This window comes from Nilaparvata lugens, chromosome 2 (assembly GCF_014356525.2).
Source record: "Nilaparvata lugens isolate BPH chromosome 2, ASM1435652v1, whole genome shotgun sequence".
In the NCBI taxonomy this organism is placed as follows: domain Eukaryota; kingdom Metazoa; phylum Arthropoda; class Insecta; order Hemiptera; family Delphacidae; genus Nilaparvata; species Nilaparvata lugens.
Window position 1 is genome coordinate 95,719,506 of NC_052505.1, and position 18,727 is coordinate 95,738,232.

Consider the following 18,727-nt stretch of genomic DNA (forward strand, 5'->3'; position numbering starts at 1 on the left):
AATTTCTAGTTTATCAGTCCAGTAGTGCAGACGTGATAATGCGTCATTCGTGAATTTCCTATCCCTACGTGTAAAAGCCGATTCTTTCCTCTATTATACAGGGTGTCTATAAAAGAACTCCGGGGTTTTAAGACAAAATATTTTAATAAACTAAAAAACGTACATACATGTTTTATACATGATTAGAAAGCCTATATTTTCAAGATTTTTTAACAACTTAGTAAAGTTCAATGTGAGCTCCGTGAGTGGCACGGCACACGTCGAAACGGTATTCTACCTCTTCCCATGTCCTGGCGAGCATGTCTGGGGGAACGGACGCCACGCAATTCACTATTCGTTCCCTGAGATGGCGAACATTTCGAATTTTCTCCGCATATACAAGATTCTTGATATGCCCCCAGAAGAAAAAGTCCAACGGAGTCATATCAGGGCTCCTTGGTGGCCATGGAATAGGTCCTTCCCTTCCAATCCACCTGTTGCCGAAACGAGCGTCCAGTGACTCACGGACACGCAAACTGAAGTGTGGCGGCGCCCCATCTTGTTGGAAATAAACTAAACCTTTCTCCGCCTCAATGTCATCCAACTGAGGATAAACATACTCCTCTAACATGTCACAATAGACATCACCATTGATATTCCTTTCGTCATAAATGAAGGGTCCTATGACTCTGTCATGCATAAGAGCACACCAAACATTCACTTTGGGCGTGTCACGTTCGTACTCAATAAACTCATGGGGCGGCTCTGAACCCCAAACTCTGCAATTATGCCTGTTTACAGTTCCGTTCACATGAAAAGTAGCTTCATCACTAAAAACCACACTTTTTAAAAAATCATTATCTTCATCAATTTTATCCAGCATGGAAACAGAAAAGTCGAATCTCTTAACCTTGTCTGCCGGTTTGATATGGTGTAAAAGTTGAATCTTGTAGGCAGTTAAACGAAGTCTTTTATGAATTACCTTATGGACTGTTGATCTTGGTAACCCCAACTCCAGACTGCGTCTTGTTAACGATTTCTTAGGGCTTCGAGTGCATGAAGCTCGGATTCTGTCCACATTCTCTTGAGACACACGCGGCCTACCCGGCGACTTTTGCTTCAAAACACTTCCTGTTTCCTTGAAGGCACTTAACCACTGACGAATTGTTTTGTCTGTAGGCGGGTCAACACCACAGCTACGTCGAAAGTTTCTTTGTACAGTAACAACAGAATTAGTTTCTATGAGCCAAATAACACATTGAGCCTTTTGGTGAGGCGTCGCCATAGCACGGCAGTCCAGACGACACTGACTGCCTGCCGCAGCCGCTACGTCATTTCAAGGTCAACGCTCCGCAGCGCTGCCAACTGTTGAGAGAAACATTCCCAATTGGTATGAGTAAAACTCTTTGAGCTGCTTGTTTCAAAGGAATTGATCAAATTTTGCTATGTTTATAGTTGAAAAAATATTAATTTTTTAAACCCCGGAATTCTTTTATAGACACTCTGTATTATAGAGTTCAAGTTTATCAGTTGAGTAGTTGAGACGTGATTATGCGTTATTCGTGAATTTCCTACCCCGTACGTGTATTAGTCAGTTCTCCCTTTTATTATATTACGGAATATAATTGTAATAATTTTCAGGTAGTTGTCATGCTCAGGACAGACTCAAAGTTCGAGTGGAAACCAGCTGCGATTTTGTCGACTTCTCCAGTCACGTGTGGCAGTTGGAGTTGACAGTTACCTCACCAGAGGGCGGAACATCCGAAATCGTCTTGAAAAAATTGCGAAAATCGTTCAACTGCGACAGTCCGGTGATTTGCGAAATGGAAACCGGCTTGGTTGGAATTGGCTCACAAGTCCAATGCAGCATGGTGGCTTCTATAGAAGCTGAACAACCCTGGCTTGTTTTTCCTCTTGGCAAGGTGAGATCCAACGAGTTTTCCTGATAGGTTTCCCATCATCATACTTGTGGAGAGTTGCCTTTGTAAATCTATAATTATTGACCGAACGAAGTGAGGTCTATGTTTCAACTCGGATTTTCTTTTGTCTGCATGTATGTAACGCATTTACGGCCAAACGCGTCGTTAGAATTCTATGAGATTTGGCAGGAATATTCCTTTTTTAACTGAGCGTCGATGTATACAAGAGGTTTTTTGAAATTTTGCATTTTAAGGATAATATGAAAGGAAAAGAAATTTCCTCCATACTCCTGTATCACTATATATATCATCTACTTTGAATGTAGGATTAATCAGACTATACAATTATTCATAATCAATCAGCTGACAAGTGGATTATACATTGCATCCATTACACAGATGTCTGGAGAAGCCTTGTCTATTTCTATAAGGTAGAAATATTTTCAATATTTTGTTTTGCAGTCATGGTATTATGATGCGTGCCCATCAGTATCAATATTCTCACATTTGAAAAACAAATTTAATAGGTGATTGAAAATAAAATAAAAATAGATGATTGAAAATAAAATAAAAAATGATTAAGTGAACTAAATAATGCTGAAGAAAATATAATATTTTTGATAAAAAAAATAATTTTCAATAATATTTGAGAAATATTTCCATCAGAGTGAAAGATTATCACGGAACTGGATAAATTATCATATGGGATACAAATTCAAACGTGGACTAAGTTTTTTAACATAAGTGAGTTTTTGATCTTGGAGAAAACAAATAACAGTTTTCAAGAGGAAACGAAAAAACAGGTTTAGCCTGCACCATTTCATCCCCGAATTTTTATTAATGTTTTTTTAACATCTTTATTGCCCATAAAAACAAAATACAAAAAAAACTTACAAAAGAAATATTCTAGATTATAATATTATGCTATTACAAATAAATTAAAATTACATGGCACCACCCAGCAAGGGCAAAACCCTGACCGCTGAGTGAGAGTATCAGCTGTTTAGACAATATAAAAATTTATTTACTAATAATCAAAGCTACAAAAAATCGAAGTTAACAATAAATTAATATTTGACTGATGTCGAAGAAAAATTTTTGTATCACCTACTTATTTATCTGTTCCATCCTCTGTCTACCCCTATTAGAAAGAGATTCTGACAATGCATTTGGCATGATATTTATAATTTTTGAGCTAAGATACCCCAATTGTCTTCGCACTATTGTCAAATGTGAATAGTTAATATTATAAATGTTATGAGATGTAACTCTCAGGTTATACATAGAAACGTTATTATTCACTGTAAATTCATCCTTCCTCATCCATGCATAGTAGAGAAGTTTCTTTATATAAATTTGACGTACTGTCATCACTTTAAATTCGGCAAATGTTTCACTACTAGAAAAAGCCCTTGGCTTATTAAGAATTGCTTTTATTATCATTTTTTGAAATGTAAAAATTTTATTCATGAAAACATCATACGCTCCTCCCCATACCACTAACCAATTAATTAATTTTTCAATTTCATTAATTATTTTCTTTAATTTTCTTCCAAAACATGATATATGTTTTGTATGATTTCCAGATAAAACTAGACGCTGGTTACTTTTTGAACGTCGTCAATCACGTTGTGCCGAAGTCAAATGCTGGTGTGACGTCACAGTCTATTCTCTCCCCGAATGAGACCATCCAAAAAGTAGATACAGTGTTGACAATGACGCTCAGTGCACCCACCCTGAATGACCAATTTTTATTTCAAAAAATGCTCTTCAATTCATCGCATCGTATGACGAAAGACCAATGGATAAGCCTGAAAGGTAGGTGGAACGTTTCTATGGGTTAAAAAATAGTGGAGCGGTTAAGGTAGAGTGTAGCTGAACGTGTTCTAAAGAATTAATATTATATTCAAATATGTTAGAATATACTGGAGCGGCAAAGGTAGGGTAGAATCATAGGGAAAAGAGAGCATAAGTAAATATCTTATTAAAAAATAATGTTGTATTTTCTGTAACTACGATATATTGCAGTTGAATTTAATTGACCGAGCGAAGTGAGGTCTAAGATTCAAGTCGATGGTTTGGCATTTCTCTTAATGTTTAAATGTTTATATGTTGCGCATTTACGGCGAAACGCGGTAATAGATTTTCATGAACATTTGACAGGTATGTTCCTTTTTTAATTGCGCGTCGAAGTATATACAAGGTTTTCGGAAATTTTGCATTTCAAGGATAATATAAAAGGAAAAAAGAGCCTCCTTCATACGCCAATATTAGAGTAAAAATCAGACTATAGAATTATTCATCATAAATCAGCTGACAAGTGATTACACAGATGTGTGGAGAAGCCAGTCTATTGCTGTATTTCCATAAGGTCTATAGTTTCAATTAGGTACTTGTGGATGAGAATACTGCGTGAGGTCTGCTGTTCACAGAACTACTAGTTATTACGATTAATTATTTAATTTCAACTGTAAGTTTTATTTATGATTACTTGTTTGCAGGAGACTTAACGTTTTTGTATGATTTGAATTTTTGTATCCTGTTATCATGGATAATAAAAACCAATTAGATTTGATATATCCAATGGTATAGATCGTTTATGTTACAAATTTTAAGCTGATTATTGTCGACTACTGTCTGTTTTGTTGAAGTGAGAGTGTAAGAACGGCACAACAGCGTCACATGGCTACACAAAAAGTAACTACTAGGACTATCGGCTAGAGTTAACAGTGAAATCTGGAACTTAAACGCCCTATAGAGCCTGGTTTTCACTAGTAGAGCTAGTGGTCGAGTAACTGGCATACTAACTCTACCGAGCTAACTCTACTCTACTTACTTGGTCGAGTAACTGTTTTCACTACAATTTAGAATAGTAGGTAAAGTGTGTTGACTAGTGAACATAACTAACCTTAGAATGTCAATACTTTTTAATAAATTAACACTTTAAAATATTTATTCATTAAATTATCTATGCCTATTAAGAAATCATTCAATGCATAAAACTTCTTTGGTCTATTTGTATTGAATGTTACAGTATCCAAATTTGTATTGTAATTGTTTTGATGAATAAACTTTGATTTGATTTGACTTTTTAATAAATAATAATATTTCTTAAAACTGATAGCCTACGTTACGACTCTACTCTACTAGCTCGAGACTGTTTTCATTAGCATAGTAGTGGTAGAGTGAGAAGAGGTGGTGGGGAAGGCAAGTGGTAGAGTACTATCCCACGGTGCTATCCCACTCGACTCTACTAAAAACTAGTACTCTACCATGAACGTTTTCATTGGGAGAGTACACAAGATAGTAATTAGTACTTACCCAGGGAACTCTATCACTAACTCTACTAATGAAAAAGATGAAAACCAGGCTTATATGATGGGATATCTTCTTATGCAATCTTTTCTCTATAGTAGAAGGAAACTGAGACATTTAGATACATGCATTACATGTACTCTCAGATGCCTACTCTGCTAAACGAATAGAGTAGCTAGCTGACGGTGTTGAAAATAATTCATGTTTTGAAATATGTTAGAACATACTGGAGTGACGGAGATAGAGCAGAAGGTAGGAGGAAACAATTCAATTCAAAATTTATTTATTTTGCACATCAATACACAAATTATGACAAAAAATAATTGTTTGTTTTCATAATTTACCTTATGTATAATCACAAAAATAACTTAATTTGATAAATATTATAAAACAACCATAAACTAAAAAATAATTGAAAAGTGCAAGATAAAATGCGCACCCCTAGGCATAAGCCCGAGTGAGGTGTACTACCGAAAATGAATATTTTAAATGATACTCAGAGGTTTAGGACCGCCCGCCCTAACAAATTAACCATAATTTTATCGGATAACAATGAAAAAGATATACCTTCATAATATGTTACGGACTAACAAACTATTTAAACAAATGACACTAGAATAATATATTTTAGATGAACAGTACAAAAAGACTTGAAGTAAGCTATCCCACAATTTTCAAGAATGTTTCACAGTCACTGAGTGTAAAAAGATAAACTTTCAAGCTTTTTAGAAACAAAGAAAGCGGGTGCAAATTTTTCAATTTAGGTTAAATCAAATTGTACAATCTTGGAGCATTGGAAGAGTAAGAATGTTGAAAAGCAGTCAAATTTGATTGAGGTACGTGAACTAGCAAACGCCTAAAATCATACCTAAAATCCCATGATGTTGAGATGTTTAGATACATGAATTTTTCAAATACTCAGCTACCTTCTTCAAGTTTTGTTGATTCAAGTAGATGTTGAGCATGTTTGACTTTTGGATTCAACTTCAATCTTGAAGGTAAAATCCAACCTACAAATGAGAAATGAGATAAAAACAGTTGACAGTAAATGTAGAATGTATTAAAACAACTAAATAGAAAAGTATGATGCAAGTAAAGTATGAATAGTAAGATGAAAACTGAGAATTTATTGGAATTTTATTTCATAATTATATACTTTTGAGATTATAAATACTTTAATTCAAGTATACTTGAACTGTTGAGCGCAGAGTTGAAGCTGGACCCCCCAGCTTGTTCCGCAAAGCTTTTGAATTATGCTATTTCTGGTATTCATTTTCCTGCTATTTTTGATTACTGGGCTTTGAAAGAAAGAGTTCTATCGAGTGTTATGCCTAGATACAGTTGAACCTCTGTATAACGAAGTCGATCGCTGCAGAGAGGTATTCGTTATTGAGAGGTTGTTCTGTCAAGAAAACTGGCACGATCTTATGAATCTTATAATATATCACGGGCGGTAATTAAATGAATATCGTACATAAAATATAACATCGGGAACGTAGGTAGTGACATTTTGTAAAATTTGTGACGAAAGCAAATGGTGGAAGGATGGGAAATCCAGCATTCCCGTTCCTTCATTCCTAAATGGCGAGTTCCAACAATAATATTTTTGTCATACTTACTCAATTGCAGCTGTTTTTCATGCATTAAATCAAGCCGGTAAACAGCTGTTTGCATAACAAGAAAACATGTGATTTTCATTACAGCATACTATACTGTAAAGAGATCATTATGTTCTCTTTACAGTCGAGTATGTTAGGACTCTACTGAGTCCTAATAACATCTGAGTAATTAATATACCAACTCAAATAATTAAAGAACTCATTTAAGGAGTTTTAAGTTATAAGAACTCATCTGAAATCTTATAATTTAGGCCTTTGTTATTTTATTTGAGCTCGAAGTGTCTGTCTGTTATGAACTAGGCGCTACGGGCTAGGTCATGTTTATAGAATGCAGTAGCTCGAGCAGCAGCAGGTAATGGTTTCTGTTTCTCAGCAATATTATTCTTTCTCAGATAAGTATGACAAAAAATATTGTACGTAACTTGTACGGTAACGTATTTACCGCAGTCGTATGATAATTCTTCCCTCAACTACGTTTCGGGCAGAAACAATCATACTTATGCGGTAAATTATCGTTACCGGACTTGTTACGTAAAGTACTATATTGAAATATGTGCTAAAAGCAATGATGAGAAAGTCCAGTCGGTTACCTGCCTGGTCTACGAATGACAAGTTCTTGGTTTTCTACATTTCCAGTAACTTGCATTCAATTTCCAACATGTGTTTCAACCTCTATTGACTGTCTACCACCCTATCTTCTTCCTACCTGAATTGCCATTATTTTTAGTCTATTGACCTTTCTGCTGAATCTAAACAATTCTTTGAAAATGTCTGCTTCCTATACACACTACATTATTTTTGAATCTTCAACATTTTGTATGTTGAAGTGAAGAGAAAACTTTGTTGTTGAGAGGTCCGAAATCCGTTAAGTGGAGGTAAATAAGCAGCCAAAACTCTAAAATGTCATAGGACGAGGTAAAAATTCGTTGTGGAGAGGATTCGTCAAGTGGAGGTTCGCTATAGAGAGTTTCGACTGTATTTAGAACTGATGATAATAATAAATGTTGTTGTATATTTTTAGTACAAAAGCCAACATATTGATACTGATATAGCCTACCTATATGCTCATAGTATATTTATTAAGTGGACCCCGTTTTAATAATGTAACGACGAGAAGCCTCCACCAAATATGTAAAAATCACCTACCTTTCGAGATGCCCTCAGTTTGGAATCCACTGATAGTTTACGCGATTTTACAATTAAGATAAAAGATCAAACTATCTGAACTAATGAATCGGTTCAAACGTGTCTTCACTAATACTACAACTTTTTTTTTAACTGCCCGAACTGTGACAGAAAAAGCTGTAGACAAGACAAGCCTATCCTCACAACCAGTTCAGACGGACTTTACTATGAGTCCTATCAAACGAGCTCTCCTAAAAAATATAATTTTTGGGTATAAATAAACTATCAGTCAATGACAACATGAAAGTCACCTCGAGTATACAATAATATTTCCTATCTATCGCTCGAGCGCACATTTGTTATTAAAAAGAAAAAAGATGCTAAAGTTATTATTGAAAACAAATAAACAGCCTTCCTTTAAATGACAAGTGAAATACTGTTCATTGAATTATAATTTGAAACTCTAAAATCCTGATCAATATGAGATGAACTATTTTTTTATATTATATATTTCCCATATGACCAGGTGACACTAATTACTATTTATTACTATTCTCCAATTCTTTTTGTAGGTACTAATTCCTCTGACTGTTTTTATTTTATTTGTATCTTTGACGTTTGTTACAACACTTTGTGTTTTATGACAATAAAGGATTATTGATTGATTGATATTGTGTTTTTATTTTATGTATTTGTTTATTGATTGCAGATAGCACCACTACATCAGTGAATGCAAGCATTGGGGATGACAGTGTGTATATAAGACTGGACAAAGCTCAGAGTTCACTGAAAATCAGTTCGAGCTGTGCAGAGATATGTCACCGAGTGAGACAAGCAATACTTTCCAGAATAGTCAGTAATTTGGATGTTTGTCTTGAGGAGAGGGTCTATGTTGATGCTGAGGTTTGTACTTTACTCTTTAGTATTAATTGATTGATACAATGGCCCATATGAATAAAACCAGAGCAAATGCTCATGAGCAAGAGCATGGAGCATAAGGTTTTGCTCATGAGCATTAGGTAGAAGCATAAGCATTTGCTCATTTCTATATGAATAAGCTTTACCTTATACTCTCACCTTATGCTCCTGAACCCTGGAGCAAATGCTCACGTATTTTGAAGATTTTTCATCGGCTGATTCGCCTTTGTAACCTTACTTTGTTTTTATAGCTCACGTAAGCGCTAAATATGCAAGTTAGGAGACACCGCTTGTGTTTGCGTCGTCTGCTATGTTTTCTATTATTATGAATTTCATAAATTGGAAGAATATTTACTTCCAAAAGAGTGGTGCCTATTTGGTTATGTACTTCAGCAAAAATAAAAACTATAAACTAGAATCATTTCAAAATTATGATTAACTTACTGCAAGGAGGATCATCATTTGTGTGCTATCGTTTATTGTTTTTGAAGGACATATTCAAGGATCCAAAGGTTCAAAGAACCCCACACGTCAACCGAAGCTTATTGTGTTCCCAAGTAGTATGTTAGTTAGGCAAACCAATACCTATGTCCTTTACAAGAACCAGGAGTTTTCCCTATACTAACATCCCATTCATCATCCAGTTGCTTGTTGCAATCCAGTGTGATATGCTTGGCTGTCTCTTCAGACTGATTAGTCCTCGTGACCTACGTGAGTTCCACTCCTGGCCTACTTTGAAGGTCCTACCGCTGAGGAAGGGGTGGCCAAGTTGCCTCTAGGGCGCCCGGCCACCCTTGACTCAGCCTCTTGACCCACATTTTTGCCTGGAGTTTCACCCATCTCTGGTCTCTTGGGGTTTTATTTTTGCCCCTCCGAAACTCTGCAGGGTAAAAAGCCTCACCTCTCCCAAAAAGTTTTGCCTGAACGGCCGCCCTTCTCTGAGCAGTGGTGAGTTTTGGTCTCTCTACCCACAAAATCGTGACCTACGTGAGTGTCACTCTTGGCTTCTTTATAGGCCCTTCCGCTGACGGAGGGGTCGCCAAATTGCCAACTGGGCCACCCTCGACTTAGCCTCTTGACCCACATTTGTGCCTGGAGTTTCACCCATCTCTGGTCTCTTGGGTTTTTCTTTTTGCCACTCCGAAACTGCCCTGATGGGGCAGATCTCGTGGGTTTGAAGGCAAGGCAACTTCTAGAGTTGTCTTGAGGTCCATTTTAGTCGCCTCCTACGACAAGCATGGATATTGTGGGTGAATTCTTGTTTTCAACACATTCTTGAGTTCGATGATCGACTCAAAGCTCCCCCCAACCCACAGGGGGCTTTGTGTGCTATAATGTGACATTAGATTGAAAAATTCATTTTATTAACTTTAAAGTATTTATTCCCAACTTCCGGATACCTCGCAAAGTAGAGCCTCTTGTTCTGTTCAGGATTCAATTAAAGCTCTTTTATTATTTATAAAATATAATTATAGTACCCTTTTTTGAAATGAATAGAATAACAGATTAAAAATACAAATTATAACAACTAGTTTCAGTGATCCACAATATCAGGTTTTAAATAATAATTTTTAAAATACCATATTATTAAAATATATTATAATAGTCTTTTACAGCTTTAATATAATAAGATTCATTCAACATATTCAAATATCCAAGGGGTTCAAAGTGTAAATTATTGTCGCATCCTTTGCGACTTGTTCACTTGCAAGTTTATAAAATAATTATGTTTATCAAATAATAATGATAATGAATATCCATAATAATATATCACAAATAAAGTTAGAGTTATAATTCAATGTAAAAATGTGAAATATGTTACCAAAATAGTGACCAATATTATTCATAGTTACCAAAATTAAGTACTAAATTAAGATAATGTAATTGAATAAATTAGGTGTTGGTTTGTTTATTACTAACGATATATTTTACTTTAATATATGTAATAGTTGATAAATTTATTCTGTTAACAGGAGGTTCGATTATCGTTTGAAGTAGCAAAGTTGAAGATGGACTTGGAGCCGAAAACATTGAAAACCTTCAAAGATCAAATAAGAAATATTAGCAAAAATCTTCCAACTTGAAACTTTTGTACAATGTTTTTAAAAAATCACTTTTTGCTTTTAGAAAAAAGTGATTTAATAATAAGCAGTTCGTGATGGAAAACAACATTGAAGAGTTTTTAAAAAGTTAGAATACTTTATTGTAAATATTGTATTATATATGTTATGTTTCTATGTGTTTTTATTTAAATAAAATTTTGTACAAATGTACACTTCAATGTCTACATTTTACTGGTTTTTTAAAAACCTTTTCAAAAAATTCTGGTTTTAAAAAAATTGGAAAATGTTTGGGGAAACCGTTATAGCTCCAAGAAAAGTAGTTAGGTAATTTGTTTTCTTGAAGTAATTGGTTTGGGCTTTCTCTGACTCTCATCCACTATAACAGTGGTCGCCAAACTTATGAGCCTGTGAGCTAGAATGGCATTTATAAATCTTCTAGTGAGCTACCAAGCAATATTAGAATAAAGAAAGTATCTTTTATCACCTATAAAGATACATTTCTAGTGTTGAAATCTACTTATCTCATAGCAAAAAGTACAACAAAAGTTGAAATTTACATTTCAATGAGAGCAGTGGAACTCTTTTTGGCAATCAAGTATTTTCTTGACGTTGTAGCCGCCATTCTGATGCAGTTGTCCAAAACATGTCCCTATATCGATTTTTTATGAATTTCATACTTGAAAAAGATGATTTACACAAGTAGGTAGAGCTGAGCATAGCTTTCAACCTCAATGCAACTTGAATAATAATTGGATATTTTTCTTTGGGGACTTGAGGCCAAATATTTCCAGTTGTAGAAAGTGATCTGAGAGACAAGATCATTTTTAAAATCCACAAATTCCATTTCAACTGAAGCCTGATCTCCACCAAAATGTTTCACAACACAAGCTGCAAAATCTTCTGCATCGATCTCTACAAAAGGAGAGTTGACGAATTGTACCATATTCGATATGCTTTTAAAATCTTGAAATCGTTGATCAAACTGTTGTCTCAAGTCTGAATTGTAACGTATTCTTGGTTATGCTGAGGTGCTGTGAAGGATTTTTCTCGTCATTGATTTTCTTCAGACTGGAAAAGTGTTTATATTCAAACTGGACGACATTCTTTTCCCACAGCTCCTTGGAAAACGATTTTACAGTTCAAATCATTCCACCGATGTCCTTACCTTTCCTTGAAACTGCGAATTTAAATCATTCAACTTCTCAGTTATATCTGTGAGAAATGCAAAATTTTGTAGCCATGTTTCTCAATGCATGGTTGACAACCCAAGCATTTCTGTGAGCTACCAAAAACCACCCCACGAGCTACCGGTAGCTCGCGATCGACTGTTTGGCGACCACAGCACTATAACATTATAATTATTCAGATACAGTTGCTGGTGAGATATTGTGATATCTATCCATAATGAAAACACTGGGTTGAAGTCAAAAATATCCCTTTTTATTGTAAAAGTTACAAACATGTTTTCAAAACAATGATGTCATCTTCAGTATGCTGAAGTGTGCAGTGTGTTGAAGAATGTTTGTAACTTTTACAATAAATAAGTGATATTTTTGAAAACAATCCAGTGTTCACTTGTTGTTCACTTTTAATACGTAACAGTCTATGCTATTGTAAATAATAGCTAATAGTCTGTGTGAAAAAAGTGTGTAAAAAATTCACCTTCTCAGGACATCTATGGATTTACTGTGGCTTTCTTGAAATCAGTGGTTGATGAGATGGCACCTCATCTTGCCAGTGTCTTTAGTCAGTGTCTTAAACTGGGCTACTTTCCGAATTGTTTGAAGTTGGGTAAAACTGTACCTATATACAAAAAGGGAGATGAGAAGGACAAGAATAACTTCCGACCAATTACTGTTACCCCCTTACTCGGAAAAATCTTAGAGGTTGCCATGTAGGCTAAGTAAGGCTCAGAACTGTTATCCCAATATCGCTATTAAAATGTTTAATATGCTACCTCCATCTGTGCGTCATTTGAGTGACAGTGAGTTTAAGAGGAGACTCAAGTCCTGGCTGCGTGCCAGACCATACTACTCCTTGAGTGAATTTTTTCAGGAGTCTACAGTTGACATTTAGTGGCCATCACCGTGTTTAGCCATCCATGCCATTATGTTTAATTTTTTTGACGTGACAGTGTTGTCAAAAACTTCTGTGTGAAATTGTATATTGACGTGATGACCTACCCAGCTCATCTGGCTGGTTAATGGTCCTACAAATGAAGATTGAAGATTGAAGATTGTGTGACCCGTGGAAATTTTTGTTTTCTTGTGTTGGCAAGTGCTTTCAGTGGAGCGTGGCTCTATATGAAGCAGAAACCTGGACGCTGAAAAGGCAGAAGAAGAGAATGGAGGCCTTCGAAATGTGGGTGTGGAGGAGGATAGAGAGCTGGATGGATAGGGTGCAAAACAAGGAGGTACTGCGTATAGTAGGAGAGGAAAGGAATATTATAGCAGTGATGAGGAACTGGCTGGGACACTTTCTGAGGTATGCGGCCTCCCTTTGACGGCAATGGAGGGGGCTGTGGTGGTTGGTTGGAGGAGAGTAAAGGGTTAAGCGTAAGGATTAACCCATCGAGGGTTAAGCATATTGAAACAACATTGAAAAATTGTGAAAAAGTAATAATCATTTGAAATATCGACCGATTGTCACTTTTTGCATGAAATTCCAAGGAAAATGACAGATTGATATATCGATATTGAAACATCGCTAGCGAAAAGTATCGGTAAGCTACCATATCGATGTCAAATATTGAATATCGATGCTGAAATATCGATTATGATATATCAACCAGTCAAAATCGCGTCGCCGATTCTAACGAAAAACGACAAACGATTTCAGCAACAGCAGCTGACTGATAGCGTTTTAGTGATAGCAATTAATATTAATATTTCTTGTCAAAATGTTAATTATTGGACTCTATGACTAGATTATGAAATTGTTCAAAGTGCCTTTCAATTACATTCATCTCTGAAGGTCTCTTTTGTTTATTTTAAACATTCTTCATCATGCTAAATAGACTGAAGGTAAGATTGAGGTTATGTTCAATTGCCAATTATAGCCGATTTGTTTATAGCATTGATGGAATTTGTACTATAAGTACTCTTTTCAATGTTTGATTATTTCATAAGCAATTGTTGTTTTAAAATAATATTCTTGTCCAAGTTCTTAACAAACTTATTTTAATGGCATGCGATGAGTTGCATTTTACATGTCATTGTGCTCTAACAAAGAAGTAAATTGAGACAATAAAAAGTACTAATTTATTTATACTGCAGTAGACTATATTATGCTTAATAATAATCTGCTTCAAACTAAATGATAATAGTAAAGACTATTTAGTAAAGTATTACTGTGGAGCGTGGCTCTATATGAAGCAGAAACCTGGACGCTTAAAAGGCAGAAGAAGAGAATGGAGGCCTTCGAAATGTGGGTGTGGAGGAGGATAGAGAGCTGGATGGATAGGGTGCAAAACAAGGAGGTACTCCTTATTATTTGTTTATGACTTAGTAAATTCCAAGAATATTTTTATTGTTAGTCTTGGCTATGAGTCATTTTTTATCAGTTTCAAAACTTTTGTGTCAAAAGCTTTTTTTTGAATCACTCATTTTATTGACTCTAATTCAATCGTTTTTATGTGGGCATACCAAAAAAATAATATTAATATAGGCTAACAGATCAATAGCTCTTTGGAATAATATACTGACCGTTTTATTTAGGGATTCAAGGAACTCATGGTTATTGCTTTTTATGTTGAATATAGGCTATATTGCGTCGCTCTTGGAAAAAGATTAAGAAGCAGTTTTAGTCTGAACAGTATTGAAGGTAGTACGTACACTAAATTTTGAGCTTCTGTCAATAAAGTAGCTTATCCAAATTTAATACCGTAAATTGTGCAATTTATAATTATTTAGAAAAGCCCATATAACGTAACGGACTCATTACTTGATCCCTAGACCAATTTATCCCTTCCACAAAGATGCTACATAGCAAAACATTTGATCAACCATATAAGTTATGCCATAGAGTAAATATTCTGTTTAATTATTTATTCAAGGTATCATGGATAATTTATTGTCTCTAATTGTAACCAGTTATTTGAGTCAATTTGCCCAAGCCGAAATTTCATGATAATTATAACATTTGAAATTAGCTAACTGCCTGACTGCTGTATTCCCAATTATTAGGATTATCCTAATTATTCAGTCAGGCATGCACAGTTAGCTTATTTCAACTTTTGCCCACAACACACCGAACAACTTGGGATCTTCCCATTAGACCAATACTGTAGCTCTCCCTTGAAACCCCCGCTCTCCCCTTACCACGACACATATTATTATAGTGGGGTATCATAATTAGATTAGCAACTTTTGTATGTATAATATAATATGTATGTATATGTTTTGTCAATAAACTCCTCTGGTTGCAATTCATTGGCAATCAGAGAAATTATTATTATTAATTATTAAACTACTATTTCATTATTCAAAATAATTAATAAAATTTATTTAATAATAATCAAATAATTTCTGGAAAGTAGGCTAATATTATTCTAGGTCCAAGTTATATTTAAACAATTCATACACTATAATGAAATAATAATATATATCAGATACTGTTTGGTGAGATATAGTGATAGGCCTATCTATAAAAAACTAGAATATTGTCCAAAAATATCAGTATTTTAAAAAAACTTTCTTGAATTGTCACACTGAAGGTGACAACATAGGTGTTGAAGCTTTGTAACTTTTTAATAAATTCGTGATATCTTTAGACAATATTCTAGAGTTTTATATTATTATTATTATTGTCATTTGTTACGTGAAGCCACAAATCTGAGCAGAGCTCAAGCGGCATGTAACATGTCATGAAAATAGAATAATTTACCTTTAATACCTTTTGCTTCATCCATTACCCACATTTGTGGGATCGATGGCGTCATAGAACTCAATTCACATACCGGTACTATTTTATTACGTAATAATTTAGGTTTAATATCTAAAATTAAACGAAAATCCAAATTAATATGTTACTAGGCCCGTATCAATTTAAGTGAAATAACTTTTTATGGTAGCGCTCAAGGATTTCTCTGAGCTTTTCTCCCTGTTGTCAATATTTGCAGTCGGCTAAGCTACAGTGTAGTTGATAGTATATTCATTTGGATTATCATCAAACTTTCATTCAATTCCTTTTTTCTATTAATTAGGACAATTCTCAACTGATTTTCTGTCTCTTTTCTAGAGCGAGAGGAGCGAAATCCGCTATCGTGCCAAGTTGCGACATGAGAGTCTTCTGCCCAAGCACTACCCCGACCAAAAGCATGCCTTCCGCACCCTCCTCCCTGCTTCCACCCTCTGCTATCTCTCCATCCTTGTCTCTTTTGTGCTCATCTTTGTTATCATCGAACAACTCGAGAAACAACTTCCTCCTCCACTCATGGTCAAGGTGAGTCACTCTTTGTTTCCATTTTTAGGGGGCTTGAGGAACATATTTGTGACACAATTAATTTATCAATCCAATACATGTAGAGACTCTGATGCCCGGTTGCAGAGTCGTTACATAAAACCAATCATAGCTATGTGAGCCATAGTTTAAAATCACTGACATAAATGGTTGGTCGTTGCACAGTCGTTTGCCGAAGCCTATTTAGCTATATCTCGAATTAGCATCACACATAAGTCACACGATCGTTTTTCTCGCAGCTTGGGATTTTGACAGTGTATGGGCAGTATATATTTGATGCCCTCATGTTTTTTAGAAAGACCAATAGTCTACAGAAATAAGAAATCAGACTCACAGCTACTAAACCCGTTATGGCAAAATTTCTGAAAGACATAGATTAGACCTATTCGAGAGGAAAACAGTTTTATGGGAAGGTAATTTTTTACAAAATTGCCAAACGATTTGAATATTTTGGAAGATTTCAACTGAGTTGTGGTCGATGTTGTAGAAACGTTCCATGATGAAATAAAAACACATAGATGTTGTCAGTTTTCTACACTTTAATTTGGTACACGACCATGGTTTCGTGACCACACAGGTCACATTTTCAAGCTGACCTGTCAGCTGACCTGTCAGCTTGAAAATGTGACCTGTGTGGTCACGAAACCATGGTCGTGTACCAAATTAAAGTGTAGAAAACTGACAACATCTATGTGTTTTTATTTCATTTTGGAAGATGTTAAAAAGGTTGGTATTGAGCTAAAGGAATTTTTGGTAGGATTATCCCTGTATTCGTTAGAGAAATTTTTCTAGCACATTTCTAAACCTTTTGTAATTAAGTTGTCTTATTTCAAAGGGCAGTCTATTCATAATTTTGATTGCGGCATTAGTGGGGCCTTGATCTGTCTTGTGGAGTCTGCTTCTTGCTAAATTCAAAGATTGACTTGTTCGAGTATTATGTGTGTGTGTAGCACTTCTCAACTCCATTTTATCGGGATTAGCTTTCAAGAACAGTAAACATTGTAATATGTATAATGAAAAGAGTGTTGATATACGCAATCCCTTAAAAATTTCTCTACAATGTTCACGAAATGGAGCTTTGGCAATGACTCTGACAGCCTTTTTCTGCAACAAAAAGATATCATGCGCTTGTGCTGCACAACCCCAGACTATTAGGCCATATTGGATATGCGACTGAAAAATGCCAAAATAGGCCTGACGAATGCCATCCTGGTCCAGCTCACCACAAAGACGTTTGAGGGCAAATACACTGCTGCTCAACTTATTTTTCAGACTGGCAATGTGATGGGTCCAAGTTAGAGTAGGGTCTACAATGATTCCCAAAAATTTCTGAGCCTTATTATTTGTGCTATTGGAAGCAGATCTACTTTTAAGCCCAAACGTGATTGTTGTTGTTTTATCTGCATTGAGAAGCAGCTCATTCGCATTCAACCACGTTTGAACTACCTTCAAATTAGATTCAGAAAGTGCCACAGCCTGAGTGTCATCTGAATGCCTATTGAGAACTGTGGTGTCATCTGCATATAAGACCATTTTCGATGGGACATTGATGCTCAAATCATTAATCATAATAAGAAAGAGCAAAGGACCCAGGACCGAGCCCTGAGGTACTCCACACTTAACAGACAAAGTACCCGAGCTTTTACCATCCACACATACATATTGAGTTCTGCCCTGCAAATAGCTGGAGAATAAATCCAGTGCTAATCCTTCAATCTGTAAGTGCTTCAATTTTGCTAACAGGATGTCATGTGAAACACATTCAAAAGCTCTACTGAGGTCGCAGAATGATACAGCAGCAGAACATTTCTCCTCAAAACAGTCCAGAATTTCCTCCACCAATTTAATCAGAGCATGGGTGGTTGATAGGCCTTTTCGGAAACCGAACTGAGTCTTACAGAGCAAGTCATTCTCCTCCAAAAATTTGCAAAATTGCTTTCCAAGCAGAATTTCTATTATTTTCGAAAAAATAGGAACTATAGCAATGGGCCTGAAGTTTGTAATATCTTCATGTTTACCCTTCTTGAAAACCGGTATTACTTTAGTGATTTTGAGTGAGGTGGGAAATTTCCCTTCCGCAATGACTTTATTTACAAGGCATGTGAAAGGGGTTAGAATACAATTGATAATATTCTTTATTAGAGCATTGGACAGTCCATAGTGGTCCTTACTATTCTTTGTAGACATATGCTTTACAACTTCCAAGATACAATTTTCTGTTACAGGTTTGAATCGGAACTTCTTAATATTTTCAGGAATATTTTTCTTTTCTAATAGTTCAGCCGATGTTACTCTATAGTTTTTAACAAGTTTTTTCTTAATTTCTTCA

The 18,727-nt window shown here is 35.3% G+C and overlaps 2 protein-coding genes across 2 annotated transcripts in view; both read left to right on the plus strand.

Moving 5' to 3' along the window:
- LOC120348817 overlaps nucleotides 1-11,162 on the plus strand; it is a 29,333-nt gene extending 18,171 nt beyond the window's left edge. The window contains exons 7-10 of the mRNA XM_039422165.1: nucleotides 1,621-1,901; nucleotides 3,485-3,716; nucleotides 8,667-8,860; nucleotides 10,849-11,162. Coding sequence (XP_039278099.1) covers nucleotides 1,621-1,901; nucleotides 3,485-3,716; nucleotides 8,667-8,860; nucleotides 10,849-10,959 — 818 coding nt within the window. The 3' untranslated portion in view covers nucleotides 10,960-11,162. The remainder of the gene's footprint in view (nucleotides 1-1,620; nucleotides 1,902-3,484; nucleotides 3,717-8,666; nucleotides 8,861-10,848) is intronic.
- Nucleotides 11,163-13,749: 2,587 nt separating this feature from the next.
- The window catches only part of LOC111060553 (endoplasmic reticulum metallopeptidase 1), an 84,191-nt gene continuing 79,213 nt past the window's right edge, over nucleotides 13,750-18,727 (plus strand). Inside the window, exon 1 of the mRNA XM_039422166.1 lies at nucleotides 13,750-13,961. Coding sequence (XP_039278100.1) covers nucleotides 13,944-13,961 — 18 coding nt within the window. The 5' untranslated portion in view covers nucleotides 13,750-13,943. The remainder of the gene's footprint in view (nucleotides 13,962-18,727) is intronic.